At 38.3% G+C, this 26,364-nt stretch overlaps 2 protein-coding genes across 2 annotated transcripts; both read left to right on the top strand.

Annotated features, from left to right (window-relative positions):
• The first annotated feature begins 7,222 nt into the window (after positions 1-7,222).
• Positions 7,223-14,283, top strand: notum2 (notum pectinacetylesterase 2). Its single transcript, XM_028018685.1, has 12 exons — positions 7,223-7,489; positions 7,603-7,912; positions 8,003-8,055; positions 8,495-8,590; positions 8,686-8,746; positions 9,827-9,939; positions 10,038-10,140; positions 10,484-10,672; positions 10,807-10,907; positions 12,364-12,511; positions 12,599-12,646; positions 13,039-14,283. The coding sequence occupies exons 2-12, from the start codon at positions 7,605-7,607 to the stop codon at positions 13,340-13,342; spliced, it is 1,524 nt and encodes a 507-aa protein (XP_027874486.1). The 5' UTR covers positions 7,223-7,489; positions 7,603-7,604; the 3' UTR covers positions 13,343-14,283.
• Positions 14,284-14,821: 538 nt separating this feature from the next.
• Positions 14,822-20,456, top strand: rps15a (ribosomal protein S15a). The gene is made up of 5 exons (XM_028018687.1): positions 14,822-14,953; positions 15,717-15,854; positions 15,965-16,044; positions 16,239-16,324; positions 20,323-20,456. Exons 2-5 carry the CDS (start codon positions 15,722-15,724, stop codon positions 20,414-20,416), a joined length of 393 nt encoding a protein of 130 aa, XP_027874488.1. The 5' UTR covers positions 14,822-14,953; positions 15,717-15,721; the 3' UTR covers positions 20,417-20,456.
• The last annotated feature ends 5,908 nt before the right edge of the window (positions 20,457-26,364 follow it).

Raw genomic sequence — 26,364 nt, forward strand, 5'->3', positions numbered from 1 at the left:
CGTAATGCATAGCATTTTGATGGATTAACCAGCATTGGGAGATGGGACCGAATACAAATGCATACCAACCTTTTTGGATTTCTTTTGCAAAAAACTTTCTCTTTCCTTCCACTTCTCAGTCAAGGACTACTTTCTTTTGGTCTATCACACAAATTCCCCCCAAAAAATAGATTTAAAGTATGTGATTGTAAGGTGACGATGTGCAAAAGTTTAAGACGTATGAATGTTTTTGCAGTTACATGATCAGCTGAGGTCAGTCGCCGTACATGAGCGACACAAGACAATGGGGAGCCGTGAAATTCAAAGGTGGATCGTTTCGCATCATCTCTGCCCCAGATTAATAGCGCTGACAGGTTTACAGCGAGGTGTAACTGTTTAAATAAAGCAACACATGTACAGCTCCATTCCTAGCTGCATTCTGGGTGACGAAGTCACCACTGCATAAAGACCAGAGTGATGGCTCCGTTAAAGTGCTGATATTATTAACCAAAATCTTTTAATGCCACAAATAAATGAACAATGTCCACCACATAGTCCAAGTGTCTGGTAATGCCTGCATAGGCACATTTTAAGACAATCAGAGAAATCATTCCTGCTCCTGTAAATGTCAGGAGTTCATGTGCACGGTTTCTCAGAATCGCTTCCAGAGGAATCTGCTGAATTACTGACTCAGAAACTGGCAACAACAAGTATGTAGGGAGCAATAAAACTTTTACCAAACTGTGACTGTCTCGCTATCCGTGAATAATTGCTGTTGTAAATTTTGAATAGCACGGACAATACAAATCTCCATACGTCATTAAAGCTTTCGGATACAGGCTGTAATACTTTTTGGCTTTTATACCTGCAGTCTGTCAGTCTTTCGGCTTTGCAGAAGTTCATAGTGAGTAATGGGTAGCATCTAAAAAGTCAGACGGGAATTTAGCGGCTAAAGGTGAGCTTTAATGTCCTAGCAAAACATTTCATGGTAAAATGACAATTTTCATCATGATTTCTTTGGTGTTTTATAATTGAATTGATATGAAATGGGGGTGGCAATGACAACTGGAATACTGTATATTTCCTTCCAGCTTCCTTCATTAAGTGCAGTCCGTTTACAGTTTACACTTGGGGTTTCAGTTGATGCGCATGTAGTTTTACCATATTAAATGTATGATATATAACTAACCTAGAGAACTGTAACATAAAGTAAAAAACTGCTCAATTTCTCCTTTTAAATAACTATTTGAATAGTTAAAGCAACTAAGAGTATTCTGAAATTTGACAATTTCCAGCAACAATTAAATGCTAAATATTATTTTTTTTTTTGTAGTGTTAAATAAGGGGAAGACGATGAAACAATGGGAATCGTAAATAATAAAATAAACAAAATTTTACACTTCTTGCTGTTTGTGATTGTGACATAACACAAGGCACACTAAAAAAATCCTACACTTGTTTTTAAATAGAATGGAGAATAATTAATATAGCCATATTCTATAATTAAATTAATATTGCTCTTCCTTATCACCTTATCACCTCCATGTCACTAGAGAGGCGCAATCAGCTTAGAGGACTGATTCGTAACTTACTGATTTGTTTATGCTGTAAGACGTACACTCTTCATCTGTTTATGTGACTAGTTAACCCTTGGAAAAATCTCTTGTGAGTCTGAGGAGTGAATGTAGTTATGAGAGCGACCACATGTCCACATGTCTTCATAGTGTGAGGTGACAACACATGATGTAAAGGGCTGACATCATTTCAGCTGGAATCTCTGATTTACGGTCTGTCATGCAGTGACATCTACCAACTGCTTTGAAGAAAGACAAAAACAACACAAACCAAGGTCAGTCTTCTAGGAAGGTTGATCAGTGTACAACGTATTTGTTGTCTGAATGCTAGTGGGACACATTTATGCACAATGTTTTCTACACCTACGTCATATAACGAAAAGAACAAACAATGTAATTATAGCTTACATATGTCTGGCAACTGCTGTCCAACAACAAGCATAAAAGTTACATTAGTTTTTGTAACAGGCTATGCACAAAGGAAAATAGTGGACTTAGATTGAAATGTAGGCAAAAAGATACACCTTTCACAAATTATATAACAAGTATATGTGTGGTGTGTATATATGTATGTGTTAAATAAAACCCAAATACTTATGTACAGCTTCGATGAATCCCAAGTATGAATAGATTTAACAATATTACAGAAAATCTGTTTACAAAACAAGATGCAATTAATTTTGCACCAACCAATTGACCGCTTTGGGGCCCAGTTTAGTGCAAGAAAAAAAAAAAATCAAAAACAAAAACGTTTATGAATTATTCTTCATCTTGTCTACCAAAATGACTAAATTAAGTTTGAGTGATTCTCCCAGTATCATGTAAGACCCAGTTGTTGCTGAGTTTTTTTGTTTCAGGTTGTCAATCAGATGGTAGCGCTCATGATGAGTGCCAGACTTAAGTGTTGCGTGACCCTCTTCAATAATATCTATCAGTGCAATGACAGGCCTGTTGGTTTGTTCAGCATAACTCCGAGGCCAAGATAATGCCATGACATGAGACCGAAAGACATTGAAAAACACGCTCACTAGCACAAGAGGGCATAACTGAAGGTTGAGAACGAACGCCTCTCCAGCCTGGTCAAGATTACAGGGCCGTTTGTTTTTACAAAGATTCAAACCTGCATTACTATGTTTTTTAATCACTTGAATTGTTTTCAGTTTGTTTAACATTTACACATTTGTAGCAAATTAAAATCAGAAAAATGTTTTTGTCCATTTGCATTTACCCTCCTTTGTTGATTTTCCTGAAAAATCCAATATACTGAATTTAATCAAAATGTCATATAATATTAATAAACAAAGACCATCATGAGGACAAAGATGGGTCAGGGATCAGGCTGTCTGGGATAAAGCAGGGTTAGTTTATACAACTATATTCCACGATTTAAACATTTCACTGTTCACTGCTCAGTTCATCAGTTTCAACTACAAACCTACCAAGGCTCTTTATCTAAACTAACTACTGAGACCAGGGCCGTATTAATCAGAGGGGCAGCAGTGTGACCCCGTGGTAACTCTGGTAGAGCTCAAACTTATGGAGTTTTGCGTTCTCCAAATCTGACTTCTAAGGAATTGTGGCAAGAAAACCATAAGTTGTTGTTATCACAGCATACAGACAGTGGTTACAAAGTGACTTATGGACAATAAGGTGGCCATCTCAAAGTGAAAAATGTGCTTGTAGGAAACACAAAACACTCGACCAAATTTATAGTCTATTGCAAAAGCAATGCAACCATACAATCAGAATACGTATGAAAGCTTCTGACATTTAAGTCATTAATAAATAAATCTCTGACATATTCTTTCTATCATTATTCATTTTGGTAATTCTAACTGACCTAAAACAAGATGAATGTGGCCTGATTTAACTTCAAACACTGAGGAAAGAAAGGGAGTATGTTTCTTTTTGTTCAGTGTATGTGAACTTCTGGCTTCAACTGTATGTTGTTCAAGCTGGTTATGGTTATCTCACAAGTATGCAGGATTACAGGTGTGACACCTAAACTCCATGCTGAACATATTTTCCCTGGCTGGAGGTGTGTGTGGCATGCTATTAAGATGGACAAAATGCATGGTTAGCGGTGAGGGGATCAGCAGAACGAGGTGAACCCTAAAACTCTTATCGCCATCCACCCCCCCCCCCTCTAGGCATCACTGAATCCAACACCTCATATCCCTGCTGTCGACCCCTCCTCCATTCATCACTGTGATGCATTGGCCGTTTGCAGAAGGCCCCTAAACACCTGGTTTCATGGATGGTTTCGTCTGCACCACCTGCTCGCCTCCTGCTGCGGCCCAGCACCTCACGCCGATGCTGCTAAGGCTGTCTGTCATGCTCGTTGATTCAGTGTTGAGCTCTGGCGGTGTTATTCAACCCAGGTCCCATTTCTCTCGCCTGTGGCTTCTTTTCGTGTGGCTTGTAAAGATGCCACCCTTAACTCCCATTAATCACAATCCTGTTTGCTACGTTGCACACTCCGCTGCTGGTGATAATGCCGATTCAGGGAGATTCTCTGATTGTTAAAGTCACGAATGAGGCAACGAGCAGCAAGGTGAGGTATCGTTGTTTCAGCGGTTTTAATGCCGGGGGGTGAAGTTTCAATGTTTTAACGTGGTGTTCTTGGTGTGCTAAAAGATAAATCTTTTGATTGAAGCACTCTTGGATTTTGAACCTACAGCTTGTTGGGTCATGACCTTACTCTGCTGCAGTGCGGTCATAAGAATCCAGCACATGACTGCAGTCCCTGGCTCGTTGTTCTTTGAAGTTATCAGCCGAGAAATATTCCAGCTCATGGCCGAGCCCTAGGCTCCTGAGGCCGGCGATGACACACATGCTGAACAGACAAAGTACCCGGACCACCCGGGCTTTAGGTGTCCTGACCTTGGAGGCTGGCTGTGAAAAATAACAACACAAGGGGAGAAAGAATGCCTCCAATGTTGTGAAGGGGGTCACACTGCTGCCCCATCTGGGTGAAGTTCAGCATGTCTTATGAGCCCCTGGTAATTTATTTTAAAAAGTTTATCAGTAGTATGGAACTCACTTCCAAAGTGTATCAGTTCTGTTTTGTTGTGTATTTTATTGGTATATTCTATTGTTCAACCTAAGTGGGAGAGTGTTTGACAAGATGGATCGTTGGAGAACATAAGTTCACTTTAATCTATTGATCAGAATCCTGGTTCGAAAAAAATGATATCATTCTGTCCTTTCCAATTTTGAAGAAAAACAAAAAGCCTACTAATGCCTCCTCTCTCTATCAACATTCTGGTGAAACGATGATAGATTTACAGCAAGTGCTTTCATTTTTCAGCTGTTTCAGGTATCTGCTAAACAGATTGTTGCGTTGATTTCTGGGAAGACAGATGGTGGTGTGCAGGCTTCAGGACAACTGAAGGAATGAAGGATTGTTCAGCTCAGTAGATCAAATTTGCTATAGGCCTTGGCTACATTTGCACTGTGCGTGGGTGTATAGACTCTCACTATCATTTTTTTGTAGCAGCTTTGTTTCTCTCTGGCTATAGTTGAAAGTAGATGAAATACCACAAGTTGCTTAAAAATGGGACAGCGTTTTAATCTGCTCAAATGTAAGACAAAAATCTGCCTTTGTTTATTATCTTTTATGTGATTGCAGAGCCCCCATCCTTTCCGATACCAAAAATCAAATGCAGACTCATTTGTGCTTTCATCGATTGGATCAATTCTATCTTGGATTCTGTGGTTTATTCATCTTCACATATGTAGACACATGCGCACACCGCAGTCTCCGGACTTTTTTCAAGGTCCCATGCAGCGCCTGTAGCACCGCCCTGTAGCCTTTGGCCTTCCGAGCGATCATTATTTTCCGTGATTGACACTTTGGGATGGTGTGCATTTCATTGATGAGAATTTTAGAGCCCTGCGGCTTGTGATCCTTCAGCCATCGTTGGTACGTCACCCTAAGGCCTTCTGAAAGAGGGTACGGTTGCAGATCACTTTCAAATACTCTGTCACTTTCATCACCAGAACCCAACAAAACTAACCAGCCATCCCGGGAATCCGCAGACACAGACCTGGACAGGCAAGAAGCTGCAGGTAAAGAAAGATCATCTGTACTGCACAAAATCTTTTACTTTGTAGGTTAGAAATTATTAAATTTGACTCTTTTAGGTTCAATTTACGCTTTCCAATCAGAGGTTTTGGACATTCGCAAATGTTTTCTGTGGTGAAGAGATATCTTTCTTTTAGCTGTAATCTGTCAAATAGTTTGAGTTATATGTGAGTTGTGTGTAAAAACACACAACTAGTGTTGAATATTCCCCTAATGGAGCTTGAGATGCAATTTGGATTTGGTTTATATAGCACCAGTTAAAAACAGATTGCTGTTTTAAGGCACTTTACAAAAAAACCCAAAGAAAAATAAATTAATATACATAAATATATAATCAATCCTGCAATAATTCATTCATACAGATTCAGAGTTTTAATCATTGCACATTAGGTTCAGTTTGTTATTCCAGTTTATTATTCAAAGCAAAAGACACACAAAATAATTAACGTTAACTCGTCTGTTTCATGACCTTTCAATTTGAAAATGCTACTTAAATCATTTCTTTTTCTTTACTAATATTCTTGGATTTTCATTGACTTAAATTCAAAGCAGAACAGGCGATTCCAATTTTGCATTTAGTACAATAATATTAGAGAGTCTATGAATAGTATTTTAAATATTTTCTTTAATAGTTCCTGTAATTAGCAGTCATCATCTATTATTATTCTTTCAGGAGTAGCGTTAACATAATGGGATAGTGTCATAGGAGCAGTTGCTTTAAAATATGGTTTTATTATTATTTTGCAACAAAGACAAAAACACATATTTTTAAAATGTGTTTGTTAACTCAAATGAGCAATCATCACCATTAGCATTTCTAAAAGCTTGCTCCCTGAATGTATTTTTCATTGATCTTTCCTTTAACCCTAAGAGTTTTTAAATGTCTGCCAAATATGCTATGTTCTCTTCTAATTACCCCACTGGCACAAGCAGTAGTTATGTTTAAGTGTTTTTCATTCAGTGAAAATGAACACTGTCAGATTTACCATAGCTAAATCTGTCAGCTATGGTACGTTCACTGGTTTGAACAAATTCAAATTTTAAAGTTTCCACCTTTGGGTGATAAGTCGATGTTAGTCAAGCTTATAATCAGCTGACATTTCAGTGCATCTGTAGTTGCATTGATCTATTCTATTCTTTTTGGCAGTGAAATGATAGTTTTGCTGTTTGATAAGTTCATTTAGATTTTTGCCACCATAAGTTGTTGTTTTTTGGGGGTTTTTTGCACACTGTTGCAAACTAGAGAAACAATATGTTTATGTTTAATATCATATAATATGTGTCATAATATGTGATGTCAAAGAAACAGATTTCATTTTCGGAGAAAAAACTTTATGGTATAACAGTTTGAGGTGTGTGCTCCTGTGACCTCCAGGTCAAATGCTGTGCAAAGAGGGCATGCATTTATTTTGACCCACTAGAGATTTAGAAAGAGGAGGAAGATGGCAACGAGGACTCATTTCTAAGTAATGGTCAGCTGGTAAAGTGCTCGGTGGTGGGCGTGTGCAAAGGCTTGAAATATGTTGAAGAGAAATGTTTGTTATCTATTCTCCTGGCCGCTGACTGTCCAGTACCTCCCCCCTTGGGCTGTGTCATCAGCGGTTTATCTCAGGCTTCAGGAGAAAGTGGGAGGTGATGTGGTTCAGGTGGTGCCTCTATAAAGCTCATCACTGATTTGCAGGACTCATCAATACTTGGCTAGGACTCCATCACTTCTCATGACCGGCATTTTCATCTCAGTCCTGGTTAGAGATCGCTGAACTTCTGACTTCTTCCTCTGCAGCAGCAGCAGCACCGGCCATCACAAGGAACCTCTGCAGCAACCTTCTAGGCTGGTAAACTCTGAAAGGTAAATTAATTTACACCTTTGACAGTGAAGAGATGGAACAAGATTTCCATGTGCATGTACAAGTGTTGGGTTAATCTTTTTGCTTTGCATGCCTCTTTTCTTGATGTTGTCAGACATGAAGATACTTGGCCATGTGACCTTCTTCCTTCTGCTCGGGGGAATCTTTGCTCAGAGCAGCCGTAATGCTAAAGTGAGTGGGAAATCCGCCAAGAGAGGTGGTGGTGGGGCCCAAGCAGGTGACACTGGCCAGTCCACCCCGTCAGCCGATGCTTCTCAAGGGAGCAGCAGAAGCGCTGGGAGATCAGCTGACTCGAGACAGGACAGCACTGCAGGAAGTCGTACAACTGGACAACAGACGGACGAGATGAGGCTGCAGTTCCTAAGGAGCTCCCAGGTGACATGCAATGATGGATCAGCAGCTGGGTGAGATGATTTGGATTTCTAACAGGTTTACTGCACAGGTCCATTCATTACTGCTTTGTCTTTATCTTGTACCTTTCGGTGTTTGTGCAGGTTCTACCTAAAAGAGTTCAGAGGAAGCCGCAGATGGCTGTTATTTCTGGAAGGTGAGTATTTACAAACTGGTTAAATTGGTCCCCTGAGGTCAGATGCTTTTGGCATGATGCCCCCTTTGGAATTTTGACGGGGATGTCATCTTGTTATGTCATCGTCTGCTTTTCTCCTTTTTTGGTTGTTTCTACTTTTTTGATTGACCAAAGGTGGAGGAAAACAATGGAAACTGTGTAAACTGACTGGAAAGTCTTGTTTATGAGCAATATATTTCCACACCATGGTCTTTTACTTGTGGGGATGTCTAATCAGAAGAAATTACTGAGCGTGCTTGCCAACTTTAGAGTGATGCTATAGTTTCACATGAGTGGAAAAATATTTATAACAAAATAAATTTGACCTGATTGAAGGTGTTTTCATGTTCCTCGGAGGCCTGATGGGCTAAGCAGGATGTCTCACATTGGAGTCTCTAATATTAGTCTGTTTTATTTTTAGGTGGCTGGTGCTGCTACAGCAAAGAGACCTGTGATTCCAGGTACCAAAATATCCCCCGCCTAATGAGCTCATCGGGGTGGCCCCAAACTAAAAGAGGTTGGTCATCTATCCATACTTTGGCATGGGTCCTACACATGTTTTGTTGTTTTTGTCAGGCCAGAGGTTTATTTAGCGATTGGATATTTTTACAGGGACTGGAATATTATCGTCCCAAGCAGAGGAAAACCCCCACTGGCATAATGCAAATCTTGTGTAAGTACCTGGACCAATATCTCATTTTGCATATGTGAAACCTTGGACTGTGATTTATTTTCCCTAAATTGCGCTTGCAAATTGCCAAATTTTAGTGAAGTATGGCTGATAGGAGAAAAAACTACAAGCAGTAATTCAGGCAACTTAGTTTGTAGTCAGTGACTATAATTCTAGTTGTTTAAAGAAACATTGTTACTCTGTAAAATGTGGGGGAGTTTGATAATAGTTTTCTTTGCACCCCCACTGACAAAAAAAATACATTATAGTTTTTATGTGCAGTGGGTAAAATAAATATTGAGTATATTTCTAAACAAATAAAAAGATATGATATGTACACCAACTTATCCGCATACAAAATTAGTCCATAAATTTGGTTAAGGAAGTGGAATGGCACAAGGAAAATAGCCTTGATTATGCTTCCTTAAATTAGTTTAATATTTAGTAGAAAGCCTTTTTTTTAGTAATAACTACTTAAAGACATGTCATCAGGCTTTCTAGATTTCTATGTCTTACTGCTACTTTTTATTTCTTGTGTTTAATATTTATTTCCAGTTGCTAGCTTGTAATCTAAATTTCAACTGAATAGATCCAATAAAAACAGATTTAAAGAGAAAAACGTTTATTTGTTCATTTGACTCACTGCTGTACATGAAAGAGAATTAATTACTTTCCCCTTTGAAGGTTTTAATGTTATGAATTCTGCTACTATCTTTAAAAACTTTGATATACTAAGAGATTTTTAGCACCTTAGAGTAGTTGATGTCAATGTTTACTGGACCAAACTCAAAACCAACTCAGTTAAAATCTGCTTTATAGTTACTTTCTTGTCATGGGACAAGGTACCAACGTGTTCTTTAAACATGGCCTTATGTGCAAATAAAAATTTATAAAATTAAATGCATCCGATTTCATCCGGTTGTTTTGACATAACTCTTGTGCTTACTTTTGATTTTATTCTGAATTGAAACTCTTTTTTTTTATGTACAAAGTCAAACATTTAAGACTGTCAATATTCCTTATGGTGTGAAATTAAATCCTTCATTTGTAAAGTAACAAATGTAAATGTGTCACATTGGGCAGATTCATCCCGTACTGTTCCAGCGACGTATGGAGTGGCACAGGACCTGCTCCAACCCCTGCTCCAAGAACAAGACAAGGAAAAGATAAAGTGAAAGACAGAAACACAAATGCAAGTGAGTCTCTTGATAAATGTACCTTTTTTTAAAGGACAAACTACTTTTGTTATTTTCCATGTTTGCCCCTTGTCATTAATACTGACATTTCCTTGCAGCTGAGTATTCTTTCATGGGATCCCTTATCATCCGGGAGGTCATCAAAGACCTCATTCCCAAAGGAATCAAGCAGGCCAAGGTTGTCATGCTGGCTGGCACCAGGTGAGTCTGTTTTATCGCATGTGTTCTCATGATGCCTGCAGCTTTTGGAACCAAGTCGCCTGGATGTCCTCCATTCCAAACTCTAAACACGAGAAGTCCTATTTTGGGTGCATCCTCTTGTCAGTAATAAAGATGTTTATAGTCATCTGTGATCAGTGACACAATGTTTATTAAAGGGCCTTGCCTTGTAATGGTGAACATTCCTTTCTGGTTAGCGGGATGGTTGCAGGGACATCGCCTCCACATCCTAAAATGAGACCCACCATCTAAATGGGAAGCTGCTGAAAGTGATTATGAATCTCAAGGCCAGGTTATGAAGTAATTTCCCTGGGTCCCTTTGCAGTGCTGGCGCGACAGGTGTTTTGCTCAACATTGAGAGGGTTGCCAGCCAACTGGAGCAGCTAGGTACCGAGGCTCAGGTGCGCGGCCTGGTGGATTCTGGATGGTTTCTGGAGAGTAAGCAACAGCGGTCCCCCAACTGCCCAGCGACTGTTTCCTGCACACCTGAAGATGCTATCAAGATAGGACTCAGGTAGATCCTGGAACACTTCTGACACTCAATAGACTATAAAGACAGATGCAATCCCTAAAATTAACACAGAAATCCTCCTTATTTCTCTTGAAATTGTTATTTATGTTATTTCAAAGAATGTCTTGTTTCCACAGGATGTGGAATGGGGTTGTTCCAGAAAGGTGTCAGCAGCTCTACAAGAGAGGGGAGGAATGGCAGTGCTTCTTTGGTCATAGACTATACTCCACTTTGACCTGTAAGTGCTGTGTTTCTCATAATGTTGGTACAGCATGCCACAAACCTGACAGAAACTGTTCAGAAATAAATTGTGGATGGACACTCATGCTCAGAAGGGAATTGGACTGTTATGCCTTCACTTAATTGTTGGTGTGAAGACATGTTGATCAACAAAGTTAGCCATTTTTGGTAGGCAAGGAATATCTCCAGGTAGATTGTTATTCAAACCACAGCACTGAGACCACATTGACAAAAGGTTCAAATGGCATATATCTTAACAGCATTGCATCATAAGCTCTGTTGTTGGATCTCAGCCAAACATGACATACTGATTGATAAACTGGAAAAGTGTGATTGTCCGGCACTGTGGTAAACTGGTTCAGATCTCATTGACATACCTGGACTTTGTGTCATTTGGCAATTATAAATCTGAGTAAACAAAGATCACATGTGGGATTCCCCAAAGCTCCACCCTAGGGTCACTTTAATTCAGTGTTGATGTGCTTGACAATGCTGAGATGAAAAACTACTAAAACATCCTTCGCAATTTACTGATGACACACAACTATATAATTCTGAGTCACCACAAGAATACAGTGCTTTAAAGTCATTGTGTCATAAATATAAATGTATGGGTGGGTCATAATTTCTTTGAGAAAAGACAGAAATCCTATCAGATTTGCTACTTTTGAAGCAAAAATTAACCCCCTAATGGGCCAAGAGAATTGGTTTTATCATCCATCGTTTTGCGATTGTAGATATAGCTTTGTGTGTCAGATTTGGAGGCATGCTAGAAACAGACCAGTTCTGCCTCTTGACTTCTGTATATATTTAAAAAAAGAAGCAATTACTTCCTATAAAACATTTAACACGTTAAAACTTCTGTAATTAATTAATTGAAATTCTAGCATCAAAGTGCCACCTCTCACTAGCTTATTGTTAAACAGCTGGTAACCGGCTGTTTGCCTGGTTAGCACTAGTAACTATGAACTGTGAGTATTTCCTAGGTTCCTGTCTTAACTCCAGGTTAAAGTAAGGTCTTCCAAATTCATCATGTTTCATGTGACAGAGATTCAAAGCTCAAAATTGTATGTGACAGTATGATGTTTTTATGACTTTTTATTTTTTTAATAATGTAAAGCACTGCGTTGTTGCTGAAATCTGCTATTCGAATAAACTCGATTTAAACTTGATTGATTGAAAATTATAAAATAATAGCAACTTTACTGTGCCCTGTTCAGTCTTCCTATTATCTGCTAAATCTCTCTCTCTCCCTCTCTGTCTCCAAGCCTGAATAAACTGCAGACATGTCTTGAGATATTGTGTAACCTTCATTTTAAACACATCATTTTAAGCAAGAATTAAAACACTCCTCCTTTTCCAAAAGAAAATATAGGAATACCAAAAATTCACGCTTCCTCTGCAGTTACGATGTATTGGTTGTATTGTCTTTAAAGTACTTATTCTTTCTACAGCTCCACTCTTCATCGTGCAGTGGCTGTTTGATGAGGAGCAGCTGAGAGTGGAAAACATCTACATGGGCGGTCAGAGTCTGTCTGAGGAACAGTGGCAGTACATCCAGAATCTGGGCTTAGAAATCAAAAACTCCCTGACAGATGTGACGTAGGTTTGGCAACATATAAAACTTTAGACCAGTTGGTGCTAAAGTAAATAATTACTGAATATTAGTTGCAATTTCTTTTGGTACAGGGCTGTATTTGCTCCATCTTGCCTCTCACACACAGTCATCACCAAAAGGTAAGAATGGACATTTAAATTCAATTGTGCTATTAATTTAGCTCTGTTCTCATTTAAACTCATATAGTCTCTCTGTTGTTGATTGCCGTCTTCCCATGTTAAAGGGTCATTAAATATTTTCCAAAAACTTTTGCACCTTTGGGATACTGTATAACAATTATTTTATTGCACAACTGAACATGAACAAGTCGTGTCGCTCAACAAAATTTCAATAAAATGTTTGGAACGTTGTGGTTAGAGCAATGCAAAGTGGATCAATCAAAGCTAGATAAAAAGCCTGTAACCAGACCATGACAGCAGTTTCACTTGTTTCAATTGAATTTCCCACGTTTCTCTCAAATTTTGCCTGTTTCTTTGTTAATAATTCATAACTTCTACATCCTATCCTGCAGCAATTGGATGAGTTTCCAGGTTAAAGGCACATCTTTGCCACGGGCTCTCCACTGCTGGGACAGAAGTCTGGAGGCAATTCGCAACAACAGAACCCCTTCTAAAGGCTGCCCTTTCCACCTGGTGGACACCTGCCAGTGGCCTCAGTGTAACCCCACCTGTCCAGCTTTGGTGGACCAGGCCACCCAGCAGGAGCTTACTTTGCTCCAGATGCTGGTTGCCATGGGCCTTGACCCACAGAGGCTTGGCCTGGATCCTGAGGGAGAAGGAGATTCTCTGGTCAGCATGGCCAATAACGGTGGCTAAGTGGAAAAAACAGAGAGGAAGACAAATTTAATGAAACAGAAAAGTGTTTGAAATTTAATGTAACCGTAGAAATGCTTTTACAAATCTGGTTACGATATGCTGTCCTGTTTAGCATTCCATAATGCTCCACATCTTTGACTCGGCTGGTTGGTATGTTGCAGCATCTGGGTTTGTGTTGTTTACTGGGCCCTCTACTGGTCACAAGAGGGAAGAGCTTAGCATCAAAGTATTTCAGCTATCCAGGTCACAGTGGTTTGACCTTTTCCAGATGTCTGGATATAACCTAAAACACACTTTCATCCTAAGCCCTCTAACATCCAGCATCATAGTACGAGCCTGTTAGTAGAGTTTTAACACACCAAAGTTCACATCAATGTCTGAGGCACAGATTATATACACTTTCATCAGATCAAAAATACAAATAAATCTAATAATGTAATCCAGCAAACTGTTCACACATACACACACACACAAATAGAAAACACCACAAAATTTTGTGCACAAGGAGTCTGCTGATTTTTGATTGGCTTTGGTTGATTATTTTTAGCAACTGATGTGATACTAACTTATTTAAATATACTTTTATGTTTATGTGTTCTATGCATGCCAAAATAAAAGTGTTATGAGTTAATGATGTGTTTTCTTTGAAGTCACTGCTCTTCTATATTTAATCATTCAGTTTATTCTAATCTGTGAACTAAGCACAATTTTTAACATGTTGACGCTGTGGTGATTCACCGCTCAGTTGTTATGATTCATTTTGCTGTCATGCAAATTACTATCTACTACCTTCCTGTCAATAATTGCTGTCAAACATATTCTATGATATTTCTCTTTTTTCATTTCATTTATGGACAGATGGTTTATTTCCATGTCACTGCTTTAGTAAAGTCAACTGATGTACATGTTGAAATAAAAAATAAAATTTGAATCTTCGCTATTAAATAGGCTATATGCTCTGTTTTGTTTAGCATCTTCATAACTTAATTATAGCATCAGGAAAAGGAAAATGCATGATGTAATAACTGAACAGAAAAGAAATCCAACTTTTACTTAATTTATTGTGTTCAAGGGTAAGAATGGGCTGAAGTAATCTAAGGGCCACATAATGGAAGATTTCAAATGAAATAAATGTAAGCTTACACACACACACAAGCGCACGCCCGCACACACACACATATATATATACACACACACACACACACACATATATATATATATATATATATATATATATATATATAAACACGTATCATGTTTTTAGTTTGTTTTTACCACACAATCTTATTTAAAATGTTTTGGTAGTATTACTATTTTCGTTTCGTTTCGCTTCCGTTGGATAGGCAATATTCTCCTTAGTCCTCTTATCCTCTAGAGGGCGGTGTCTTGGAAAAATATCTACCTGAAATTAACAAATGCAGTTGATCATATTTCAGATATTAATTAAAATGCGCAATACTCTCAGTGTCTGACTTGTAACTCAAGAAAATTTAGTAATTTCGTGGTATCTTTGGGTCGTCGCGTCTTTAGAAAAAAAAAAGTCTTGGATTATTTTCCCATAATGCACCGCCGTTTCTTTCTACTTCCTCTTTCCGCCATATTGCAGAACCGGTAAGATGTCTTTTTATGCACTCAGTTACAATCTTTAAAGAATCTTAGCCATCTGTGCGATAGATATTCACTGAACCTTCCCTTTTCAAAGTCTAAGCACATAAAAATGATCCGAGAAGATTATCGATCAAGTTAATAAAGCTATTGGTGGATATTTGTCCTGTTATAATTCCTCCTCTGTTCGGCCCTGGGACTCGGTGTGTTCAAGCCGCCCGGATAGCCATTAATGTCCTTACTAGCGATGGGGCTCCTTGTTTAGAACAGTAAAAACTTTAGTTGTCGCCATAAATATTTGTTTATCACACACTTCATATGCTGTTGGCAGATTTATCAACGTTGCGTGTCGGGAATGTTTTTACCCGTTAGTGGAGGAAGCTACGGTAGCTAGCATCGCTGAGTACTCAAAGTGGACCATGCTTTGCTGGGAAGCTGCGGTTTACACGGACCTTGCTTGCTTAAAATACATAATTATTGTGAGTCTTTTGACCGACTTATATCAGGATAATATGTCTAAGTAGCTGGTAAATCTTAGAAGTTTTTCACTGATGCTACATTATGAGCTACTGCTGCTAAGCTTGTTCTCTTCAGATGTACAGGTCATTCTGATAAAAGAAAATAGTTTGTATTTTGTCTATTGCATTGGTGAGTTAAATGATTGATGTCCCATGAGAATTTTTTTTAAATGTAAATATAAGAACATTTCTGAGGACTTTTGAGATAGGGCTTCCCACAACTTTAATAAGTCTGTTTCTTGTGTCTGCAGGCATCATGGTGCGCATGAACGTTCTCGCAGATGCTCTGAAAAGCATCAACAATGCTGAGAAGCGTGGGAAACGCCAGGTCCTCATTCGGCCCTGCTCCAAGGTTATTGTGCGCTTTCTAACCGTCATGATGAAGCACGGTGAGTGACAAACAGTTACGTGCGTGTGTATGACAGAGAAGTTTGAATGGTGAAGCCTCCATATGTGGAGCGGAGCGTTACAGCTGATCATTTCCCACTGAAACCTTCAGGTTACATTGGTGAGTTTGAGATCATTGACGACCACAGAGCCGGGAAAATCGTTGTGAATCTCACAGGCAGGCTGAACAAGGTAAGTGTAGTCCTACCCTGCAGAATGAAATTGTTAAAAAAAATTTAAGGAAATTTCTGTAATAGATTGTCACGTTTTTGAATCAATGCACTGCTGTAGTCTGTGTTAAAATAAGACAATGAAGTTAAATCCTGTGCTTCCTTGCGGTTTCTGTTTATTGTGGCGTGTAATTCAGTGATGTATTTTTCTTTCAGTGTGGTGTGATTAGTCCACGTTTTGATCTTCAGCTCAAGGATCTGGAGAAGTGGCAGAACAACCTGCTGCCTTCAAGACAGTTTGGGTGAGAATCACTTTATCCTCTTCAGACTTTCACTGGACCTGAAGGGAAAAGCGTGCCTCTAAAATCAGACTTTTTGATTTGATGAACGAGATTTAGTCACTTCTAAAAGTTTGTCAAGATGGGCACACCCTGCTGTGTTTTGTCTTTGAGTTTGTCTTTTTTTTTTTTTTTTTTTTTCCCAACGGCTGACTTGACTTTTACTGTCCCAGTTTTTATTGGTTATGTCCCATTGAATTTGTTAGAAATCAAAGCAGGGCTCAACTCTGATGGAATGTGATGCTTATATCATATAGCCACGGTGGTGTGCACAAACAAGCAGTTGGAGTTTTAGTTTTTTGGTCTTTAAGGGCTCACATTGTTCAAAGCATACATGTATAAACATTAGCAGAAATTATTTGAAAAAGATAAACAATACACTTGTGCATTACATGTTGATATATTAAGCCAGTTGGAGTCTAAACACAGTAAATGCTCACAGATAATTTAAATCTAACGGAGGTCTAAAATATCGTAATGACACATAAGCGGATTGAGGAATTCAGTAAAATGTGAACTCGGAGAAACAGATATTTTCATTACTCTAAACAATTGCTATTGTGGTTTTTCTAATCTTGAGTGGTTTTGAGTCTAATTATCAGTTTTACCATTTTATTGCCTCACTGAACTGAACTTAACTCTGCCAAGTCCTTTCTTTTTCCTCAGCTAGCAAACTAAACAAAATCTGCAATATAAATGTCATGGTTTAATGCATTTGTACAATAAAAACTAATTTGGATATCTAAAACCTGGACATACAAGTCATCCTAGGTCATTTGCTTTATTTCTTGATAATGTTCTCAAATTTATTTGCTAAAAGTGGATCTAAAAGGAACCCATTACAGATGTACAAATTTTAATGATGCCACATTTTCAGCCTGATAAATAGTCCTTGGTGGCTTAATAACGTTTCGTCTCTTTGAATCCGTCAGCAATTGTTTACTTATTTTGCTGGAAAAGAATCAACAAATGTTTTTAGTCTTTTAAGCTGCATTTGGGTTTCCATCTTAATTGTGGGGCTTCTTAATTGTCAACCGAGCAATTTCATTATCAACAAATTACAAAGAGAAAAGTCCAAGTTTGAAACAGTTGACATTAAATCCATTATTTTTCCATTTACCGTATTTTCCGCACTATAAGGAGCACCACATTATAAGGCGCACCTTCAATGAATGGCCTACTTTAAAACTTTTTTCATATATAAGGCGAATAGAATAGACGCTACAGTAGAGGCTGGGGTTACGTTATGCATCCATTAGATGGAACTGCGCTACAGGGAATGTCGACAAAATAGTCAGATAGGTCAGTCAAACTTTATTAATAGATTACAAACCAGCATTCTGAAAACTCTGTTCATTCCCAAAATGAATGAACAGCTGTTGCTTCCTCCACTTCCGCACCATTGATTCGTTCATGTTAAATTTTCTCGCTGCTGCTCTATTCCCGTGTTCTACTGCGTGACTGATCGCCTTGAGTTTAAAACTTTGCGTCGTAAGCGTGTCTCTTAATAGGAGCCATTTTGGGGTCTTTACACAAATGGAAATGAAACAGGACGCTTCGCACCGTCGTATATCCCAGCATACACCACGTGCTTCTACGGAGGGAAATGAAGTCGGCGGCTGCTTACCGTAGTTGTGAGACCTGTTGTGGCTCAATATTGGTCCATATATAAGGCGCACCGGATTATAAGGCGCACTGTTGTCTTTTGAGAAAATTGAAGGGTTTTAGGTGCGCCTTATAGTGCGGAAAATACAGTAAAACGTCATATTGTGTGATTTGGACTATTTTCACTCCTCAGTGAGTCTTCAGATGAATCAAATATTGTCTTAAAGTAGAGAATTGACAGTTAAGCTTGTGCTTTCTCACATTTTGACTTGTTGGAAAACATGGACCGACTAAAATCTTTAGGGCGTCATTAAAACATATCTTCATCTGCCATTGGATCTCTCTAAAGCGATAGATGCACTGTTTTAGATTGCATATGTCCAACACTCGCTTTTCATCTTCTGTTTATCAATTATTCAAATCAGAATCCATCCAGCTAAAGTCAGCTGTAACATCAGAACCAGGTTGATGCTGTTTATCTTTTCATCCTTTTACAATCCTGTTAGCAGGCTAGTTTAATAAAACCTTGGTAATTTGATCATGTGATTAACAGAAGAAATCTATTCTACTTGCATGTAGAGCATTAATCACTTTATAGTAGATGCTGTTTATGTAAGTTATTACTTGCGCGATGCAACACGCTGATTTAATTTTACATATCAGCGTCACTTTCCTGGATTATCTGTGAAACATCAGGTGGTTTCTGTTAAACTTTAGTCTCAGCTTCAGTTCAAGACCAGAAAATCTCAACCAGCTTCAGATGAAGAAGACCAGCAGGAAGTTTGAATCATGGTTTAGAGGTGTAATTTGACCTCTAAATGTACTTGGTTCTGAATAATGTGAGTTTTTCTCCAGTGGCTCTGATTGAGCAAAGAGTACAAAAGCACATAATGGTTGAGTCGCAAGAAATCGCAATCCTTTCCTACTGCAAGCAATTGTTTTAATTAGTAAAAATTATCTTTGACTTTAGTATTTTGAAATGTTAAAAAGCAAAATTTGTACACGTTTTAAGTGGCATGAAACTTTAAATGGAGTTTTCCATGAGATGTGCACTTTTTCATCTGTCTAGATTTGATGCTATGAACTATACAATCTTTACTGCATTACTTCACAAAGTTTAGGGAAAAATAAGTAATGTTTAGAAATTGTGGTGTATTTGGTTATTAACAAACATTTATCTGAACTTTTCTCCTTCTTTACGATAACACAATGCCTCTGCTTCTCTCTGCCAGTATTAGTCCCTCAGCTGCTAAAAGTATACATGAGGTGTTGGCAGTAAGGGTGGTTGGAGTCCATCCATGTATTATTTATCAATATGTAGAGTTTGAATTCATGGCAATTAAAATAAAGTATCCTCACAAATTTTAACAGGGATTTATATTTTCTTCACCAATATTGTGATGCTGTTCTCTGCTTTACATCACTCCATTTTAGACTTGTATAGACAAACTCTTGCTGTTCAGTGGTTTAAACTACTTGGATTTTGTAGGCGTTGCTGTCTGCCCTAAAGCCTGGCACAGTCTTTCTATTTGGGATCTGGAGTTTGACTTCTCTTCTTGTAGTTGTTTTCTGAATTTGGTGTTTTTCAATCAGACCTCGTGTGTTTACCGAGGAATGAATCAATTTAATATAACTTCATTATTTGCTTGGGAAAATATTACTATTTTATAAATTTGTAGAAATTTTTATCAAAAATCATGCTGAGTACAACGAAAGATTAGTGTGTCTAAGGTGTTGAAGGGTTGCTTAAAAGTTAACTAATCTTTAGTACATGAACATGTCACAGTTTTCTTTTTACTGAGGGTTTTTTATGGAATGACTTTTATTCCTATGTATTCTTAAAGGATCTTCTGTGTGAAGGTTTTATTTCACTCATCTATACTTTGGTTCTTGGCTTACGGATTCAGAAATCAAATTCACTATGTTTGTGAATAACTTTGAATTTAGGTTGAACTTGCTTCATAAACTGGGTCTAGTTAAAAATATATAATTCATTTATATTTTTAAAAGAGAAATTTATCCAAGTACCAAAGTTCCTAAATGGTTTCTCAGTCTGAGAAATGCAGAAGACACTGCTCTTTACTTCAGGAGTTCAGTGTTTTGAGACGAAGCTGAAATAGAGATGTGGAAAAATCAGAAGTTTTTGTCAATGAGAAATGTGTAGAAACAATGTGTTAATATATACCACATTAAACTGGCTCCACTGTTCATTTTTTGACCTAGATTGATGATTCATGTTAAGTCATATGTTAAATGTATATAAATTTATCACCTTGTTTTCATGGTGAAATAAATTGAGCAATGCAGCTCACTATGTTACTTGGAGTGTTTCTGAACTCCTGCCTTGTTGTCTACAGATACATTGTGCTGACCACCTCAGCTGGCATCATGGACCACGAAGAGGCCAGACGGAAACACACAGGAGGCAAAATCCTTGGATTCTTTTTCTAAAATGTAAAGAACTGCAAATAAAAACAGCCAGGAGAAAGCTGCTCGTTTTTTTGTGCCTTATTTCAACTATTTAAAAGTGCCGATGTGCACTAGCGCTGTTCTACACTTGGTATTGTTTTCGGAAACATTGCTGTGGGATGTTTAGGCAGGGGAGATTTTAAACTACAAAAACATTGCAGCAACAGCTTGTTAGGAAGTGAAACGGTTTAAATAAAAGCCTGTGGTTTTTGGTTAGAAAGTGTTAATTTAGTTGAGTAGCCCAACAGTTTTAGTGGAGTGTCCAAAAGAAGAGACGAAAACCCTTCCAAAAAATGTCTGTCCATCCCTCGAGGGTCCCATCGATAAACACGCTAATCTCAACGCTGTAGACTGAACATTTGTTTTTGTAGCTTTTCTTCCCCCCAGTGGCCATTAAAAGCTGTTGCCTCTTCCCTACTCTTGTTAATCGCTTGTAAAAAGAGTCTTTGCTTTTTCTGCTTTGCAATCATCTCACCAGTGTGACCTTTTCTGCAATCCTCTGTGTATTTTGTCTTCTCCCCAACCTCTTGTACTCTGGTTACTGACCTTGCATTAAGCTGAGGGGGGGAAGCAGTAACAGCCTGCTAATGTAACAGTTCTGTCCAAATGCTCCGGCGCTAAAAGCTCACAAACAGATGGCCTCCCTCGTGGGCTTGCAGCACTTAAGAGCTACCTTGTAAAGAGAAAAACAACTTTGTTCGTTTCTTCTGCTAAAGGTTTGGGGAAATAAGCTCACAGTAATTTTAAGGCTCCCTTATCGGTGAGCGCGAGGGGATGATGGAGTGTGGGTTCATGCTCTGGTGATGCATGGGTATTAAGCAGGTTTTTGTTTTGTTTTATACAGATGCAGAAAAAGGTAAAATGTTTCACTACTGTGTAGCTCCACATACAAATGTCTAAAATCAAGGTGATATTAATGCATCCTGTTGATGAAATAAAGTACCATCACTCATTTTGAAGATATGAAAAAAAAATGAAACCAGATGAAAGGTTAAAAAAAGTTATTGCCGTGGGTGCATTTAGCTAAATTGATAATCAGTAATTAGAATAAATATGCATAAATTATAATTTAGTTAAATATTTGATTAAGAACAGCCAACCTGTTTTGTATATTTATAATCTATATTTGCTTTTAGCACTTTCATATTTTGAATCAAATAGTTTTACAAAGAATGGAGAGGTCACTATTTCTCATATGTATGTACACATCAACTTGAGAATATCTTAGAATAAGATCAAATTGTTTTTTTAGGAGTGCTTTCTATTTGGAAGGAAGATTAAGAGCAGGCATTGTTATTCAAAGGTAAAATTCTGTTAAGAGAAAAACACTAGCACTACTTTCTGCTGGAAAAAAGAGGCAGCAGAATCTATGTTGATGGTTTTCTCCCAAGAAAGTTACTGGGATAAGATGTGAAAGAAAAACAAGAAGAGACGCTTAATGATGCCAGTGGTTTACGTGATGACTATCAAGGGAACAAACAAAAGAACTGAACATTATGTGGAAAGGAAAACCTGAAGTCAAAACTAACGGCAGCTGGTTATGCAATAAAAAAAGCAGGAGAAAATGGAGGAATTAAGTTCAACTTTAAAATCTTTGGGTTTGAGGTCTGCCTAAAACAAGGTTACAATATTTAGATTTTCATCATTTAAAAAAAGCGGATTAGGGAAACAAAAGTTGGAACTGTGCACTTTCTGAATCTCAGCCTCTAGTGAAAACGGTCAGAGATGAGTAGCTGATTCAAGACATGTTTTGATGTACAAAATTAAGTGTTTAAACCTCCCTCACCTCGTGTTTTCAAAAGAATAACAAAATAGAGTGCTGTGATTTTTAAACGGGATTCAAATTTCATTGCTGTGTCCTTGATTTCCACATTTTACCCATTCGTTCTCATTGTTGGCTTACTGACTGAATGAATACAAATTTATTCAAATATCAAAAAGGGATATTTTGCTACTTTTTGAATTTCAAATTTAAGTGGTGGTTCTTAAAGTACGGTAGGTCCTCTTGAGAGACTAAACAAAGCACCAAAACTTTTATTTTCATAAACAGAATTAAGGTACCAAAGTTCACAAACTGTGGATTAAGGAGCCCCCATTTAGAAAAGCATACTTAAGTTATATTAAGTTATTTAACCAACAGTAATATACATTAAAATGGACAAAGCTCTGATGAAATGGAAAGCCAGTTTCTATTGTGCTGTTTCAGGATTTGAGGAACTTACAGTTCAGACCTGACTATAATTCAAGACATGTAATATGTTAGTATACACTGTATTCAAAAATGTCCAGGATGTTATAGAAAATGGGAAAAATTAAGGAATCCTCGAACACAGAAAAACTCTCCGGCACTGTGGATTTCGTCTGCAGAGACGGAGCCTTCGAAGACAATACTAGTGTGTCTGTGCATCTGTAGGATGGAGGTCCACAGCCTGGCAGCCTCCAGGACGTCTTCATCTGTCTTCACCAGATGTCAGCTTAGATGCCCCCGAAGGTTTCAGAGATCTGCTGCTGAGGAGCAGGAGATGTGGAGCTCATTAATACATTAATACTGAAATAACGAGATCAGGGAACATTTGGTTGTGTACTTGGTTTTCTTTGTAGAACAAACATTAATTAAAAAAACAACCCGGGTTTATATCATCCTTATTCACACGTTTATTCTTCAGTGGCAAAATTGCTTTCTGTCAATGTTTTTATGAGACTTCTGTGGGTGGAGTAGGGCTGTTTATTTCAAAAATCAACCAATCATCAATCCACATACTGCAGACAGATTTAGTTTTAAAGTAATCTTTTAATTTCACCAACACGTTTCTTCTGACTCTGTGTAATTTGAACGTTTTGGAGTGACCCAGCCAGAGTCCCGAGAATCTGTGGAGAAAATAAAAGACTACGATGATGGCAAAGAGGCCGTCCAACATCAAAGAATTGGAGCTTAAAACCGAAAAATAAATGGCCGATATGAGGGAGAGCGTTTAAAAAGCTGCTCAGGTTACCTCTAGGTAAGGACAGGAAGCTGTGTTTGCTAGCTGCATCTTCACAAATGGTGGCTAAACTGCTAATTTTATGTCTTTCATAATTCAAAATGCAAGGTGGATGAGTGCTAATTTGCAAGAGGTTAAAAACCTTATTAAATTCTAACCAAACCAAAATGAAAATCACAGAGCTAATGGCTGTTGGAATGTTTTATCCCTTTAGTTAAAAACCACTGACATTACAGGAACATTTCTGAATACCTACTGCTTTATTACACTTATAGGAACAGAAATGCACCATAAAGAATTCAAACAGCAGCAGTTTTCCTCATAATTGACGTTTTGTCCATTTCCAAGCTGTCGTTCTGCAGACAGGTTTTTTTTTTTTTTCTCCCTTCAAGTAATCCCCCTGGTGCCTAGGGCTGAAAAATGAGAACGCTGTGAAACAATGTTCTCTTTTAGCATTTAGCGAACTGTAATGCTGAAACTCTTGACAAGAAGAAAGGCTCTTTGCAGTGGATTTGGGGATCTAAATGAAAACATCATCACATCTATTTCCGGAGGAAACTACAAGAGACTGACTGTCCGAGTGCAGAAACTTATAAATCCCTTGTTTTTGCATCCATTCTCACAGATCCCAGAGCAGCTCTTTGGGTAAATAGATGGTGTCAGGATGTCCAATACCAATCAGCTTCCTGAGAGCGTCCAGTTCCTCTGCTGACCACTTGAGGGCAGTAGAAATACACATTCACGTTTCCGTGCAGCTTTCTGACCAGGCTGGTAGGCAAGCAACTGGAGTAATTAAGATTGCTTAAAGATAAGCAAATTAATACTGAATCTGCAATAAAAGTAAGAACCAGTGATTTGTTCAGAAGAATTGTTTCCTGCAATCGTATGTCACTTGGCTCGGCAGAGTGAAACCGGAAAAACAAAAAGATGATTAGAAATCGGAAATAAAGGATATAAATTACACTGTTATCTGCTGAGTTAATTTATACGTTTAATATAGTTTTTTTTTATCAAGATTAAAAGGGTGAAAGATCCCTTTTGATATTAAATTAGATAATCAATTTAACCGAAGCAATTATGTGTTTCAATTTTAGCCGTTTTTTTTAAATGGAGAGAAATTTAAACTTTCAATCTGTTGCGCAAAAAAAAAAAAAAAAAAAAAAAAAGAGTCAGATTTCTAATAAAAAAAAAATCAACAGACAAGAACCTTTCCATCTGAGCAAACAACATAAAAAGTGGTTTTCTGATTGTAATATAGCGCGCTCTCAGGCGACGGCGCCTCTGCAGCAACACAGAAACATCTTGTTTATGCGTCCTTGCGTGAGATCATGTTGCGTATTCTGCTTCCTCTCCCCTTGCCGAGTGATTTATTCCACCACCCAAGACATTTATGACAGACGCCATATCTGAAAGGGCCTGGAGAAAACTCAGAAAGGAAGAAGAAAAGAAAAAAACCGGTGACCAGCTGAGAGGGAGATAGGAAAATGTACAATTTGTGGGGACAGAGTGGACTGCTTCGCAGTTCAGTCTGAATTCATGCATTTTAAGGTAAAATAGTGGAGCAGGGCGTTGTCATTCGGTCCTTTCCGCCTGATACACTTATCTAATGTTTTTCACTCTCCCCCCCCATCCTATCTCTTGTCTGTGCACCTTATTTAAAATAGTACAGAATGGTGGAGTGGATATGTGTGTTGGTGTATTTATAATACGGAGGTCTGTCCGGTGTGCACATGATGAATGAGATAGTTAAGAGGCGGAGAATTTGTGGCTGTGAATGTGGCCATCCATTCTGCCCCGCAGTCCCTCGCTGCTGTCCTCAAGGGCATCCTGCGTCTCTGGGACCCCGTGCGGAGACACCTGGGTCGTCCAGGTAGAAGAAGCAAAGCAGCAGTCATCCCGCTAGCCTCACTGCATGCTAAAGCAATGGTTAATTAGCAGGCAATGAGCACAAGCTGCTAATGTACATATAATAGCGGGGAGGCCAAGAGGTGCACGCAAGACTCTGGCTTTCTTAATTAGTTCTCTGATTTGTCCCGCCATAAATCACTGGGGGAATTACAGCGCAGGACTCTTTACTATGGGCAACGTTCAGTTCGCTCCACCGAAAATAAGAAAGGCTCTTTTGTTAGCCTTGAACAACTAACAGCGAGTGCGTAATGTGACTTAACACTTTCATAACCAGCATTAACACAATCCCTTTGTGTCTAAAGATGGCTTAGCCGTAGCTTTGCACCTTCGTCTCGTTGGTTATGCAAGGAGAATATGCAAATCGGTGCTTTCTCTTGCTTCACTGCTTGTTTGCACCCCGTCCAAATAACAAAAAAAAGAAAAACCTCCCGTCAAACTCTGTTTATTCTAGTACATCTGAAAGGGGGGGGGGGGACATTGTACAGATCAAATACAGCAGCAAAAGATCGTGTTTTAAGTATGTGCATATAATTAGAATATCAATGAAAAGTTAATTATATTTTAATTAAAAAGTGAAACTGATACTGCATAGATTCATTAGACACACAGTGATAAGTGTTAAGCATTTATTTCTGTTAAATTGAATGATTATGGCATGCAGCTAATAAAAACCCAAACTCCAATTTCTCAGAAAATGCTAATTTTACATAAAACCAATTAAGAATGGAAACTTTGAATGTTAGCACCACCCTACTACAGACTGCTGACTTGACAGTTGCCCAGCAGGCAGTAAGTGACGCCCTTTACCAGGAAAGCTGAGCCACAACAGAACGTTGCTAAAGGTGCTGTTTGCAGAACGCTATGTCAAAATGATTGAAAAAGTGGTAGAAACAGATGCACACGGACCAGGAACAATCACATCCATTAGAGGATTGTGAAGCAAATCTTATTTAGTGTGAAGATGACAGTTTAAAGGTTCTTTAAAAAGCATTGACATGAACTGACACATGACATTTTTAACACTGGTGTTGTTTTAAAATG

Source organism: Xiphophorus couchianus, chromosome 5 (genome assembly GCF_001444195.1).
Source record: "Xiphophorus couchianus chromosome 5, X_couchianus-1.0, whole genome shotgun sequence".
Taxonomy (NCBI): Eukaryota; Metazoa; Chordata; class Actinopteri; order Cyprinodontiformes; family Poeciliidae; genus Xiphophorus; species Xiphophorus couchianus.

What these genes read in the sequence shown, in the direction of transcription:
- rps15a (XM_028018687.1), top strand. Translation starts at nt 15,722, where the DNA reads ATGGTGCGCATGAACGTTCTCGCAGATGCTCTGAAAAGCATCAACAAT. An exon ending in AACCGTCATGATGAAGCACG is followed by an intron (nt 15,855 to 15,964) that starts GTGAGTGACAAA and finishes TGAAACCTTCAG; the next exon opens with GTTACATTGGTGAGTTTGAG. An exon ending in CTGCCTTCAAGACAGTTTGG is followed by an intron (nt 16,325 to 20,322) that starts GTGAGAATCACT and finishes TGTTGTCTACAG; the next exon opens with ATACATTGTGCTGACCACCT.
- notum2 (XM_028018685.1), top strand. Translation starts at nt 7,605, where the DNA reads ATGAAGATACTTGGCCATGTGACCTTCTTCCTTCTGCTCGGGGGAATC. An exon ending in ATGGCTGTTATTTCTGGAAG is followed by an intron (nt 8,056 to 8,494) that starts GTGAGTATTTAC and finishes TTTTATTTTTAG; the next exon opens with GTGGCTGGTGCTGCTACAGC. An exon ending in GTCATGCTGGCTGGCACCAG is followed by an intron (nt 10,141 to 10,483) that starts GTGAGTCTGTTT and finishes GTCCCTTTGCAG; the next exon opens with TGCTGGCGCGACAGGTGTTT.